The 14831-nt window shown below is 33.3% G+C and overlaps 2 protein-coding genes across 6 annotated transcripts in view; one reads left to right on the forward strand and one right to left on the reverse strand.

Annotated features, from left to right (window-relative positions):
* The window catches only part of LOC145935339 (midasin), a 94995-nt gene that overhangs the window by 15834 nt on the left and 64330 nt on the right, over positions 1–14831 (forward strand). The window lies entirely within an intron of this gene.
* LOC145935342 (uncharacterized) overlaps positions 1–14831 on the reverse strand; it is a 47521-nt gene that overhangs the window by 4610 nt on the left and 28080 nt on the right. For all 5 annotated transcript variants that reach the window (XM_083036571.1, XM_083036569.1, XM_083036567.1 and 2 more), the window contains 2 exons: positions 3326–3527; positions 1991–2243 (listed from right to left, as the gene is read on the reverse strand). In XM_083036571.1, coding sequence (XP_082892697.1) covers positions 1991–2243; positions 3326–3513 — 441 coding nt within the window. In that variant the 5' untranslated portion in view covers positions 3514–3527. The remainder of the gene's footprint in view (positions 1–1990; positions 2244–3325; positions 3528–14831) is intronic.

Genomic DNA, 14831 nt, shown 5'->3' on the forward strand with positions numbered 1-14831 from the left:
GCAATGCAAAACAAATTTGAAAAAATACTTTCAAGAGCAAATTATTGATTATTACAAATGCCTATTGTAAATTTTTGGGAAACGTAAATTATTACATTTATTTATTTGCTTAAACGCAGTCTAATTTAGGTTGTTGTGATTAGTTTGCGTAACGAGTTTACAATAGTCTCATGTCTTCATTTACACCCTCTAGAGTCCGTGAAATCCTGTAATCCATAATTGATCTATTATCGTAAAGAATAGAGACCACTTTATCGGAACTAAACTGTTATAACTGCTCATCGGGAAATACAAGTAATGTTGTTTTAAATTTTCCTTGCGTCATAAAAATTATTGTAAAAATTTCCATTTGTCATCAATTTTTATATTTCAACATGAACATCTTGATAACTACATTGCAAGTCAAAATTCTTATAAATTCCAAATTAAATAACAAATAATGTTTTATTATTTATTTGTGATATGATAACTTGTTTCGCATAAAACTATAATAAATTATACTGGAAAGAATTAGATTAAAACACATACAAGCTGAAAGACGTAATGCTAAAATAATCGTGAAAATTATTCCGACTCTTGTAAAATCACGGTTGCACTTTTCTCGCGTTCGTAATAATAGACATTTCGCATATTTAACGAACCGTCGCGTCGTGTCATTAGAACTTTGTCGCTGCAAAAGCGAATTGAGTGTTGCTTGAAAGTTATCGCGTTAAATTAATTTGGAACCAACTGCTACTACATGCACTCGGGAAAGCCAAATCGTTGAGGAATTAATTGTTAATTTATGTTAGTGTCTCGAGTGATACTGTCATAATATAGGATTTTTTATAATATTTGCATTAAATTTTAGAAACGTCGGATGTATTTGGAAATAAATTACGATGCAAAAATTCACCTTTCTTTTTCGCGATTTTCGAATTCAATGTATTGATAGGTATTGATAGGTATTGATAGGTATTGATAGATAGGTTGAAATTAAAATTTTTTAAGGCGAAATTTATTTTATATTGAATGAGAAATTAAGTAAAAATATAAAACACTTTGTTAAAATTTAGATCAAATTAAATTAGACAACACTTTTGTGTGTGCAAATTAAAACATTTTTCTTATTTTATTAGTAGTTATATTTGAACATTTATTATAATTTAATATAAAAAAAAGTTATTTTAAAGGTGATTAAATTATTTTAAAGGTGATTAAAAAATTCATTATATTCTTTTTACGAATGATTAATTCGGTTTATTAAAAGGGATTCCTATTTTTAGTCACGGCTGTATGTTTTTCTGTGACGGTTCAATTAGTTTTGCTTTTAAAAAATTTGATTTATCTCGGACAATCCGCGCTACGTGATGTTGACAGTTTGCACCGCAATCAGTCACCGCTAAATTCGTCATTATCACGCTGCGGTTAGGCGGAAATCTCTCTCTCATTCTGAATGCGAGATGGACGACCGACGTTTGTGTTAGTCAAGTCACGCGGTTTGTTCATAGTATTTTTGATCAATTGTCATAAGCGAACAGATAATTGACTCGCGTCATGAGTTTAAAAAACGATCTATATTTTATTATATTAAATAAACATTTATAATCATAAAAATTCGGGAATTATTTAATAAATTATTAAAAAATACGATTGCAATCAGTATTTCAATTTCTATATTAACGAATTCAGCACCATGCAATAATAAAATACAATACAAATGGTATAATAGAGAAATATTGAACGGGGAATGAGATTTGAAAATTGAGGATTAGAAAATTTATTACATGTTGTGAACTAGAAGAGCTCAGGGCTATGAGAGAATTGCAACAGTAAGTACATAAGTTGAAACTTGACTACTAAGATTCAGAGAGAGAGAGAGAGAGAGAGAAATCTCGAGAATTTACATAGATATGAATTGATATTCTAAATTATATTCTAAATTATTTTACGATATATTTGAGACAATCATACGAATTAAATCACGTTAAATGTATGCGCTATATTTTACCTGGGGCGAGTCCATCAATAGTGGAGCGGTTAGATCTGCCTCCTCGTCGCTCTCCGGAAATACCGGGCTGTCGTTTAGTACGGTTGTTAGCATATTTACCGTAGAAACGGTTACCAGCAGCAGAAAGGCAGTCTCGACCAGGGAGCACTTGTTAACGGGCTGACAATTCAATATGCTAGAGCCAAGAGGCAATAATATAGCCGCCCTCGCGCAGTCTACCATGGCTTGATGGAATAACAATCCCTGGGACCACCTGTAAATCCCAGGATAAGTGTGCGTAACATAATCATTCACTCTTCCGTCCGTTTTGCCATCTTGCCTTTGTTTACTTATAAAATAACGTCTTCGTATTTTATTGCCGCATTCCGGCAGCTTATCTTATTTGCAATTAAATTGTATTTAAAATAAGAGAAAATTCAATGAATATACAAACAGTATATTTCTGAAATGTAATATCGAATTTTAACAATCTATTGACTTTTTCTTAATGAAACTATGATTGTGTTCCATATCATTTATCAATATATTTTTTACTAAACTGAAAATTCTGTTGAATTTTTATTTGAGATATCTATTTAAATTTAATTGGGAAAATACTTTATTTGCTTATAACTTTTCAAAACATATTGCATATTTTCCGTCAACATTCTTGTTAATAAAAGTGGATTTTATAAACATTAATAACCGAGAATATGTTTGGTACCACATTTAGAAATATTATAGTTTATTACGCGAACATATTTCAGATACCTATATTAATATATCGAGATATGAAATATACACACATTTTTTTTACTCGTATACAGTTATACGATCAAGATTTTATTCGGTAAATACGTGTGGAATTTACCTGGCCACTGTATACTTATCGAAATAAAGTTTAACAAGTTTTAGAAAGATACTCTTTCGCCAGATTAAAATAAGGTCACGTGCGCGACATACAGATAGAAAGAGTTACTCCTAACTTATAAATTTTATTCGAAAAATATCGAAAGTCACGATATAGTAAAATTATGCTTTACTTTATCGCAAACGACATACTGCTATTGTACGAATGGGTATTGAATCATTAGCCATCACACATTTGAACATTACGAGGTAAAGGATATAATAGAACAATATACAGCTGTATATACGTTTTATATTGCGAATCTATTTTCTCTCCACTTGCAAAAAAATCACAGTCGTATGATTTTTAACAACGTATATGCCCGTACGAAACAAAAGTTTTAACTAATATCGGTCGAATGTCATAACGGGAATTTTCGGCGTTATTTCCGGATCGACGAGCGACGATCATAAAACGCCGTCCTTCGATCCGGATTATTATCGTACCTGCGCAGCTGTCGCTTCACCAGTATTAGCACCATGAGGATGATATTCGCCCCCATCCCCATCGCACCGAGACTAAATATGACGGTGGCTTCGGTGACACCACCGGGATGACACTGGAACACCTTAGTGGCGTTGGACGTGACATTCCCGGAAGCGCCGATGCCGAACCTCAGATTAGCTCCGATCATAGCTACTGCTGAACCTGCACAAGAGAAAATCGCCCCATTTAAAACGGATGTTTTAATGCGATGAATTGTTAGAGTTGCGGAACACTTTTAAATTCCGATTTTAAGATACGAAAAAAATCGATTTAACGAATAATAAGGAAATATTTAGCTCAAATTAATATAATGGAAGAATCGTATAGCACGTGAAATTATTAGTGGATTAGGTGTTAAGTAAAGATCGCTTTTCATGATCAGTATAGCCTCTAATTACGCAAAGTTATGTTAAGTACAGAGCAGAATCCTCGCCGTTGCTAGGAGTTGCGTTAGGAGCTATTATCAGTGAAGAGCACGAGAATCTCAGGCATTTCCATCTTTCGTCAAATCTCGAGTTGCCCACGCTTTCAAATCCAGTTACTCTAGTTAGGTCTTGATTATCTCCCCGTGCTTTGCGTGCAACTAGAGGCCAACGAACGCTTAATTATCGTCTCAATAATTACAGAGTAGTGAATCTCTCATGTGTCTTCTATGAATTCAAATCGCTAGACTTTAATAAAAATGAAAGTGAAAATGATTTTGGGGAAATCTGATTGAAATAAATTATTTTATTTGTCAAGAAATATTATCTCACACCCAATAATTAAAAAGATCTTATTTGAAATGTACAGAGCCATATAATTTAGACTTCTTGCAAATTTTTATTATTGATGTGCACTTATTATTTGACTCTCGATTAATATAAAATTTTAAACAGTATTTGAAAATGTCGAAATATATCTCATTAAATTGTTTTATGAAAAAGTTACGTATATATATATAGTTCTGATTTAGTTTTCGTCAATTTTCCAGCGTTTTTACTAGCTTAAACTGTTTGCTTCGGGTACAGCATCTCTAGAGAGTTTCGGAAAACAAGCGTAAAATATATATCCACCCAGCTGAACGCGATATCGCTTGTTTATTCTTTCGTCGGGGTTCACTTGCGCGCATTTTACGCTGAAAGAGGTGAGGAAGCGAGAAAATAGAAAAGAAATTGAAAAGGCGAGTACATCCGAACTTTTATAGATATCGATACCTGAAACATATACAATGTATGTCGAAACCATCGCATTTTTCTTCAGCTACATATTCTTGACTTTCTTTTATGTGCAGTCCATTCTTAAAAATATCACGATATGTAAAATTAAATTGTAAGAAAAAAAACTTACAATTAGCTTTTCGTGAACTAAGCTTCTATATTTTTTTCAAATAAATAAGAAAATTTATTAAAATTTATTACACACATGTAATACGGATGAACGAAAATTTCAGTAAAATGCTCGAGTTGAGAGAATTATTTATTTCAACATTTTATCGTCCAATGAGGGTTCTTTAATACGTATTCCAAGAGGTTCTGCTTCGAAGTGCTTACCGCGAAATCATATATCTTTCTCGCTTTACCTTTAGGCAAAATCACTCGGTTCACGTTTATCGGAATAAATGCGAGCGTGCATCGAGTTCAAAACGTTTCGTTGTTTTCGCGTATATACGACCCACATTTACAACTTGTGACGTCACGTTATCCGGAAAGGGATGCCGTCGTACGAGAAGTGTTAAACGAGAGAGAGAGAAAGGGAGGGATGTGGAAAACAACTCCAACTTTATTCGACCTGTAAAAACTCGGTCGCCGCGTTCAGGCTCGCGCTCGGGTGACTGCAGTACCTATCAATGTACAGCTAAATCAGCGAAATTAAGCGGCATCCGATACGAACTAATTCGATTTCAGGGAGCTGCACAGTTAATCGTGTTAGCAACTACGAGGATAAAAAGAGAAAATATCCTGTCGCCTGTTGACGCGCGCACGTTTCGTCATGGTTCGAAGCTTCGTCCACGGTTATAAGATTTTCTCAATTTTAGCACTATTTGAAAGTTTCTCTCAAGAAACTTCTCCATCTGTCGCGAGTCTTCCTCTTGCATTTTTTTGCATTTTTCGCAAGTCAATTATTTTGGGATGAAACTATTACTTCTTTCTCAACTGTTATAATTGAACTGTGTAATTGTTTACCGGTTTAGGAGAAATAAAAGGTGAACATTTTCACCTTTTGATATAAATTAACCTTAATATATAACTATTTATTAACGTTAATGAGAAATTTAAATAATGCACAAAAAATTGCTTTTTTAATTTTATGATAATTTATAAAAAATATTCATGGCACTTTCATAAAAGAAGTTACTATATAAAATTATTATAAATTTTAAAATTAGATAAGCAAGGGTATCATGGAGAGGATAAAGCAAATATCATAGTTTTTTCAGTCACATTTTCTTTGATAATAAATTATAATTCGCTTACTTTGTTCATTTTTTTTATAAATACAGAAAATCCGAGTATTTTCCATTAACTTCACGACTGTCAGTTATTGAAGCTTCGTCATGGATCTTTCGAAAGCTTCTTTCGACGCGTCACTACTTTTTCAATTTTAGAACGATTCGAAGTTGCTTGGCAATCAGCCTTTGCGAGTCTTCTTTCTTGGATATCGATCCCAGCAAAAAGTTTTACTAGTCGAAGTCAAAAAGAAAAATTACTCGAAAGTATATTACTACTGCTCTTTTATATCTGTCGGATTGCGATCGATTTTAAGCCATGAGCGAATTGACATTATTATTGATAATTATCCTTTTATAGATCCGTATTGATCAATTTTATTGTGGGATTCTCTGCAACAGATCAAGAGAGATGAGACAGAAAGCGACTAAATTAAAGTGTTAAAAAGGATTAAAGTGCCTCTTATATTTTTGCTTTCAATCAAAGCAATTGAGTTCTGAAATAAAGTGCGCTCGGTTAATTTCATTAATTAGTACATCAATTAAAATCGTGCCACAGAAAGCCAAAAAAAAAGAGATAATATTTTTCTGCCTACGTTATAAAACACGAAAACAAGAATGAATTTAACAACATGTAATTAACCTTTAAAATCAAAATCCATAGTAACGGACATCAAATTTCTTTCTAAAATAATCTGCTTAATTAGAAACGATAAGTCGACGATAAAATAACACGCCGTTGATAGAAATCCTCCGAGAGGGAAGAAATGTCCCTGATTAAATCGCGACGGATAATTCGTGTTTTCCGACGCGTTTTTCTCCTCGAATCGTAAATTTCCATCTGTTCAAGAGTTTTTTATCGAGCCGCGTCCAGGAGGCGCCGGAAGGAAATCTCATGCATATTCACGCGGAGATGACATAATTCAATTTTAGGGCCGCGGTACATCAGCACGAGACCATCTCTCTCTCTCTCTCTCCCTTTAACTACCTCACAATTAACCTACCGGTAATTCGTACCGCTGCGGGCCAGTCTTCGCCCTGCCGTCCGAACGCTCGAAATGACTTTTCGCGTGTTTCAAAACTTAAATGTGTATTCAGCTGGTTCCCGAACGAAGTTATCTCTCGTGGGAAAGTTTCTCCCCGCGGCGCTTTCCGTTTCGTCTTTACGAGTTTTACTATGGTTATTCCTGGGCAAAGACGAGGGTACACGAGATACACGTGAGGTACAGGTGGTGGTGTTGAGATAATGAGTTAAAAAAGACATACGATTCGAAAATTGCTTTCTATCTACGAATTTTATAATATTTACGAATAGATATCAATATTTTTTATTTGTTTTATTTATTATGCTCTTAAATTTTCGACATTTTACTTTTAATATTCGATAAAAGCATTGTATTGGAGATATATTTCTAATCAAGTTATAGTTATGCTTCATTAAGATTTCTCTTGAGAACCGATAAATTATATCGTAATTATATCATGAAAAATGGAAAGGATTCACGGTAATTCACGGTAAACGTAAAAGTTGTACAATGACAGAATAACGAATTCGTCTTAAGGATAGAAATCGGAACTTGCTTTATTATAAATTCCTGAACTATTATATTAATTGTAAATTTGAGTATGCCTAATTTGATATAACGAAATAAAATTCTTTACAGATTACGTAGATTTAAAAAATGTTAAAATATAGCATTGCTGAATAAATATCGTACAAAATGAAATATTATAACGAAAATTTAATAGTTCCGCTGCTGTTTGCATATGCAAATTTTGAAACTAAAACTTTGTAATATCTAAATCTTGATAGAAGTAAGACATTATCATATGCTTTAATTTTGCGTGACGACGTCAGATTAAATAATAAAGACCGACAATTCGTCGTTTGCAATACTCTTGTGATAAAAGGATTTCTTGTGTAAAAGGATTTCACTTTTTCACCTTACTTCACGTGAATTTTCTCGCTCAATGCTACCACATGGATGTCATTTGTATGCAAAGGGTTAATAGACACTTACATGTGCAAATAGGATATCGGTAGCTGATACGCGTTTACAGGGATAAAGTGGGGCACGGGGATTCCGGTAGAACCGAATATAATAGGATTTATAAAGAAATCCAATTAGTCAGACCTAAATAAATTCGTTAGGTCTCAACGAGGTTCCTTTCTCTCTTTCCTCTTTTTTTTCGTCTCACTTGCCGTTTTCTCGCCTTCGTTTTTCCTAGTCTTGAAAACCTCAGTCAACCATAAAATCACTTTCTTTCGCCTGGACAAAACTAATAACGAGCCGCATAATTAATAAATCGGAAACTTGAACTGAAATATAATTTAACACGGAATAATTTTCATCAATTTTCTATGTACACTTGTTTGATATCTGGTATCAATTGAAAAGTATTTCTTACATATTTAATAAATGCGGAACAGACGAAGGCAAATAAATGTTTCCAGAATATTATTTCAAGATGTAGCATGTAGCAAGATGTAGAAGTTACCGAAGCAATTTTACCGTTCGGAGAAAAGCAAAAGAACGGATATTTGGATAACATTTTCTCTCTCATATCTTCAAATTGTAGCCAGCTATTTTCGTTCGAAAAGATCGTGATTCCGCGATATCTTGAATAATTTCGATTTGCAACTACAATATTGGCGTAGACCGTTTTAATGCGCGGAGAGAAGAAAAATAAAACGTATATGCATTATATTTTATTTATACACAATGCTGTATTTTTTTAACTTTCGGAACATATTTTTGAATTGTATATTTACATAAATATATAATTTTTTAACAAAGACTATTTCTCGCGTAAAGCAAATATAAATATACAGGAGGTCGTAACAGAAGTCACGTATTTATTGAAAATACCAGTGTTAAAATTTGCACGTAGAAATAGAATGCTTAAAGTCGATTGCATGGAGCTGACGAACTAGATATAGGAGATGGAAATTTCGTCGAACGGAATTTATATCGCACATGAGATTATAATCTAAAATTCTAAAAGGAGATAGAGAGCGAATCACCGAGTCACGTTTATCTAATTCAGACTTGTTGGTGTGCAATTGAGTATTACTGTGTTAGCTCGTGGAGTTCGGACTGTGTCTCGTGTGCATAATTTCGGCGAAATGCATCACGCGCATTCCCAAGTTTATCTCTCGCCGAACTCAGGGGGATGCAACAAGCGCCGGAAATCCATGGCGGATGTGTCCCCGCTATTGAAATCACGCGTTTGCAAGACGCGCTTTGATTATTCCGCTCTCGGGTGAGGCAATCATGTCGCGTGACTAATTAAATTTCGATCGGGGGAGAAAGGGTCTCCTCGCGCATGTACGCACGGATGTCTGATCGAGCGTGCACCGGTAATGCCGAACATCATCAAAGATGTTAATTACCTACGTATCTCTCTCTCTCCTCGCCGCTGCGGTAATTAGATCTCGTAATATGTTCGCCATCATCTCGGCGGCTGAAAGTGGTCCGTGACGTATTCAAGATCACTCGTCTTTAAGCGCGCGGCATGATTATTCATGAATGCTTTCGGGAATGATTAATTTGTAAACTGCCATCGCGCTTCTAATTCGCCTGTCGCGCATAAGACTTCGTGCACTAGGTTAAATCGCAATTCGTGAGTGATAAATCGCTTACTTATTAAACTATTAATGTATTAGGGTTTGTTTACTTTCTTACTTTTTGAAAGAGGTATAGAAAAAACAGATTTATATTATTTCTGTGTTTTATGAATATATGAATTATAAATACATAAACGCGATAAAAAATAACAAACTATAACTTCATAACTTTATGCGAAGAAATAAAACGAAAATTAAAATAATACTATGCAAAAGAAAGTTTTTGATACCTGCATTTAAAAAAATTGCAAAGTTAAGTTCGTGATTGTTATTCTATTATATAATTTTAATGTAGATAAAATTTGATAGAAGCAACGTCGTAACGAAAATAAATATAATAAAAATTCGCTGTTGAATTTCGCGTCTTAAATTCGTCAGAATCGTCGATCGATCGTATCAAAAGTCAATTTTGCCAGCACGGCATTGTGAAGAAGTTGCGCGATATGATTCATCGAATTTCCTCCATCGCTCGTTCATCTTATGCGAACATCCTAAATGCGTGAAATCTAGAAGCCCGATAAAAGATAGCTGTAATTTTAGCAACATTTTTTACGAGGAGAGAGATGATAAATTTATGTGAAAATGTATTAAAAGTAATTTTTCTCGTTCTTGTTTCTGACATCTCAAAAAAGTTTTTTTTTTTTATTTACTTAATATAACAGAGATCAGAAATTTCTTTATATATTATATTGAGTACTTGATTGCTCAACACTATTTGCAAAACAAGAGACTTATAAAAGCAGTGTTGTTCATCATTTATGTTCATAACTGACACTTTTATTCGCCTCTTGTCAAGCAGTGATGCGAGCCAATCGATCACCGCCTGTTAACTTTAAGACGGAAGCCGAGTCCGCTTTATCACTGACTCGGACTACTGTAGCCGACTACTGTTGCCTGTGAGCTTATTAGCCCCAAAACCTCCAACTCACAAATTAGAATCAACCCTTCAGTGAACCGCCAAGATCCGGTTTGACCCTTGGCAGATAAAATCTATGGGCTTTATCGAGTTGCTATATCGTTTGGGAGTTATAATCTTGGCAACATATAAAGGATTCGCACTACTCACTCTTTCAAAGTGCATTGTCACACAGAGAATTCGATATTTCTATTGCTGAAAGATTTTGCTTTTTTTATTATAAAATTAATGGAACATTTCAATTTTTTTTTTATAAAAATATTTTAATTAAAAATTTTTCTAAACATGGCATAAATACATCACAAATTAATTTTTTTAACATGTAAAATTATTATAAATATCTATCTATTTTTTAGGACAATTATATCCCGTATAGGACAATTCAAAATATTTTTAATTTTTAGTCACTATTGTATAATACGCTAATTTATCAATTATATATACGAGAGAGAGAGAGAGAGAGAGAGAGAGAGAGAGAGAGAGAGAGAGAGAATTAATTTTATAATAAAAAAATATTAATTTGAAATTCATTAGTCAATTAATTAAATATGCTATCGTAAAATTACGATGCACATTAATCACTTCATTATAGAATCTAATCTGAATCATTACATAAACTATTCTGACCAGCGCAGTAATTACTGCAATCTAATCACAGTATTGCGAGATTCATTCTATTTGCTCACATTTTACAAATGACATCTTATGCTTTGCGTTGTTTCTGAAATTAGCAAAAATTGTGGTTGAATTAAATTTTTGACAGATGAACAAATAAAATAAATTAAAAAAAGAAAAATAAAACATTCTTGTGCGGCATAAAAGAATGACTGATTGTTATCAGCATCGATATCACTTTTCTTTACATTTTCCCAATATTACGGTGAGAAAATGGAATTTCGAAGGTATGGAATAGCACTCTTCGGCCTTTGTTTAAGAACCTATTTTCCGAGGTCGCGACTATGTGGCTTGCGAAGAATCCATAAAAGCTCGACACAAAAATTCCCATCGACTTTGCGGCTTCCCGATGGTTGCCGTCGCATAAACCATCGCCGTGGCTTCAACCTACATATATAGCTATTGCAATAGCTATCGCAATAGCTATCGCAATAGCTATAGATGGAAGATGTTCAATATATCTTTGCCTTTGTACAAGTTGCTTTCATGCACGGATATTCATTCGGATTCGGGTCGAATGGGTTGCTTATTTGACAGTTGTTTGCTGCACAAAATTCCACACGAAATTAATAAGAGAAAACGTATCGTGCTAAAATATCTTTATATTTTTTGAAAGTCTAAAAAATGTCTTGAATATATATCTGTTAAAGATATACATCGCAGATATACATCTACATAAATATTTATTTTACTAATTTTATTTTACTTATTTCTTATCCATGTAATGAATAAGAGATTATTATTAAAGATATATATTTATTTACTCAAATCAAAGTAGAGTCTCAAATTAGCTGTCACGCATTACTCAATATAAGACGTGCAAATACCTACAAAAAATTCACACAATTTATGTTCTCCCGCGCGATTAAATGTTTAGAAAAATACTTTAATTACATTTGGAAAATATAGATCGGCTCGAAAGTTGACATTAAAATCCAGTTGATTTTTTACTTTTTACTCTTCTCAATGTTCCGTGTCTTCGTGAACATCCTGTCGAAACATAAACCTGAAAGTTCTTTCTCACCACTCCTAGCTATCCTTCACCCCTGTCATTGTAATCCCCATTCCCTCTTCCCTCATAGATTTCTCATTGGTCCTTCTCGCTTGTAAAATTTATTCCGACTTTGAGAAACGAATATTTTATCCCAGCAGATCTCAAAATATTATTCCGCGACTTGAAACGGGGTAATTCCGTGGGAATACATTCGCTGCCTCGAGACTGACTTGCCGGCGAGGTTAACCCGCGGCGATGGGAATTCATTGTCTACCTGAACGCTGAGTCCTCGAGCACACAAGCCGGAGGTTTTATTTAAAATTTAAAGGATAGCCGTTAGCAGGAACCTAACTACCATTTTGCGAAAGGTATGCAGCGTGTGGAAAGCGCTCTGGTTTTCTTCACATTCTCTTCGCGTTCCTTGTGCAAACAGTGACGACAATGCACGCGTTATTACCTCCTGCTTTCAAGCTCGATGTGACACTTCCTTCCAGTGTTTTCTTATCCTTTACAAAGCTCGAATATTTAGAAACGGCGCATTAACTTTATATTTCTTCTTCTCCCTCTCTCTCTCTTTTCCTCAGATAATAAATCTTTCATATATTTTAATTTAATAAAAATTATAATTTATAAAATGTTATACTTTGTACGAGAGAAAAAAGAAAATTGAAATATTTTCTGTAAATCAGAATATTATTGAATATAATATATATTATTTTTAATAATGATAGGATAATTATTGGCGATTTTTTATATCAAATTCTCAGCGCGTGCAAACTTGTATGCAGATCTTTCTTTATCAAATATCGAATATATTTTTTGCTTAACTCATATATGCACAGCTGTTTTAAACAATCTTATCTGCATATCAAATATTAACAAAAACTTTGATCTGATCTGACGTCTTTTGAACTATGGTTTTTTAAATATTTTTAAATATTTTTTAAATCTTAATTTTTTAGCATTTTTAAAAATATTTTTAAAATTATTCTTTTCATGAGCAATCTTTTATTATTTTGACGGATCTGCGGAAATCTCGCGAGTATTAAAGACGTATTCGTTGAAAGTCGCAAAGTCGGCAATTTAAAATGATAAATGTGAGAAGAATCTCTTTATCGTTTAGTCATACTAATTTTTTGAAAACCCCCAAAATTCTCGCAATAAAAGACACACTTGACAAAAAATTGTTCTCACGATTAATGCAAGATCGACTTCGCGGCGAGCGCAAATCCGCAATTTCGCGCCGCTTGGACGCCTCGTGTTACGGCATCAAATATTTGCGGAGAACTCACGACCGAGTCTCGGGGACGAGACTCTCCGCACGACGATTACTCGTCATCCGTGGTTTCCACGTGTTGACGAGGCAAATGGAACGTGCGAAGTGTTCGTTATCCATCGGTTCGTCTGGTCGCGAATGCACAAAGTCCGATAATTATCGCCATAACTTTTCGCCCGCCGTAAACCGATGTCGTTTGCGTGATCCCATTGGCCGTGCAGGCGTTGCAGGAAAAATATACGGGCAGTTTATTATTGCATTGCACATCGCATTGCACATCGCGATAAACCTAGTTAAATTTTTCTGTGGTATCGTGACCGTGACGCGATGTGTTTTCTTTCTCATCGAGATACAAATGGCAACGCGATTAAAAACTGTCGTACAGTCTATGCTTTGTTTTGTGAATAATTTTTCATCTCTTTTATCTTGCAGTTTATCCCCCAAAACTATGAATGCTTTTTCAGTTATAAGTTCTGTGACGATTTTGAAGTCGACTTTAATGAAAATTTATGGCTTTGGCTACTATTTATAAATAATGATTAACTCTTAAAGTGTATGAATTCTCGAGTGTATGAAATTAATTAAAACTATTAAATTTAAATTTAATTAAAACTAAACAAACTCTTTTATTGTTCATGCTTTTTTGTGTAATATTTTATTTTAAACTTTAAAAATTAAAATTAAAAAAAAATTTTTTTATTAAAAAAGGTTGATTTTAAATTTGCTAAAAAAGCAAAAAAATTAACTTGAAACATTTAAATGAAAACAATAGGAATATCTCTGCGACATTTCTCTCTTTTTATTACATTGAATATTCCCTCCAAACACATCTCCAAGCGGAAGAAATATTTTAGCACCTACACTTCTCAGTGAATAGAGTAAAATTATGCAGTATTTTCAGCGTCTAGTTACATATAGATTCAACATTTACAATGCTTTCTGCGAGTACACTATTCTTTCTTTGCGCTTTATGTAAAAGAATGCGTAATCATCAACGAGAACATTGATACATTTTATGTATCATTATAAGTTTTTAAAAAGCTTTATCTTTTCGAGAATATATAAGTAAGATTAAATGCAATTTTTTTCAACGTCTACACTTTTTTAATTCTAACTTTTATTTTTATATAATATTCTTCTATGTTTTTATAATTTTTTTCTTATTTGACATGGATACTAAATGTTATACATTTATTGCTTCGATATAACACATAAAGCAAAACTAATTTTAATCACTAAATGAATATTATTTTTAAAATGCAAATTATGAATTTTGTATTGTTACTTGTTTTAGCCAAAGTTAATATAGCTTTTTTTAATATTAGAAATATCGCATTAAATATGCATAACGGACCTCAAAATTGTGTGCATACTTTATTCATATCGTTCTGAGCGTGAAATCGAATTACGTAAGCTTTTAGCTTTATATTAAATCTATAATCATCATGAGCGCAGTTAGGGGAGCGATGAAGACTTGTACAGACACAATTTAATGCTAATAAGACCATTTTATGGAATATCTAACTATAGAACATTTTATTAAAATTTA

This window comes from Prenolepis imparis, unplaced genomic scaffold (assembly GCF_030444845.1).
Source record: "Prenolepis imparis isolate NDT839.2.m4 unplaced genomic scaffold, iyPreImpa1.0 SCAF_4, whole genome shotgun sequence".
Classification (NCBI taxonomy): domain Eukaryota; kingdom Metazoa; phylum Arthropoda; class Insecta; order Hymenoptera; family Formicidae; genus Prenolepis; species Prenolepis imparis.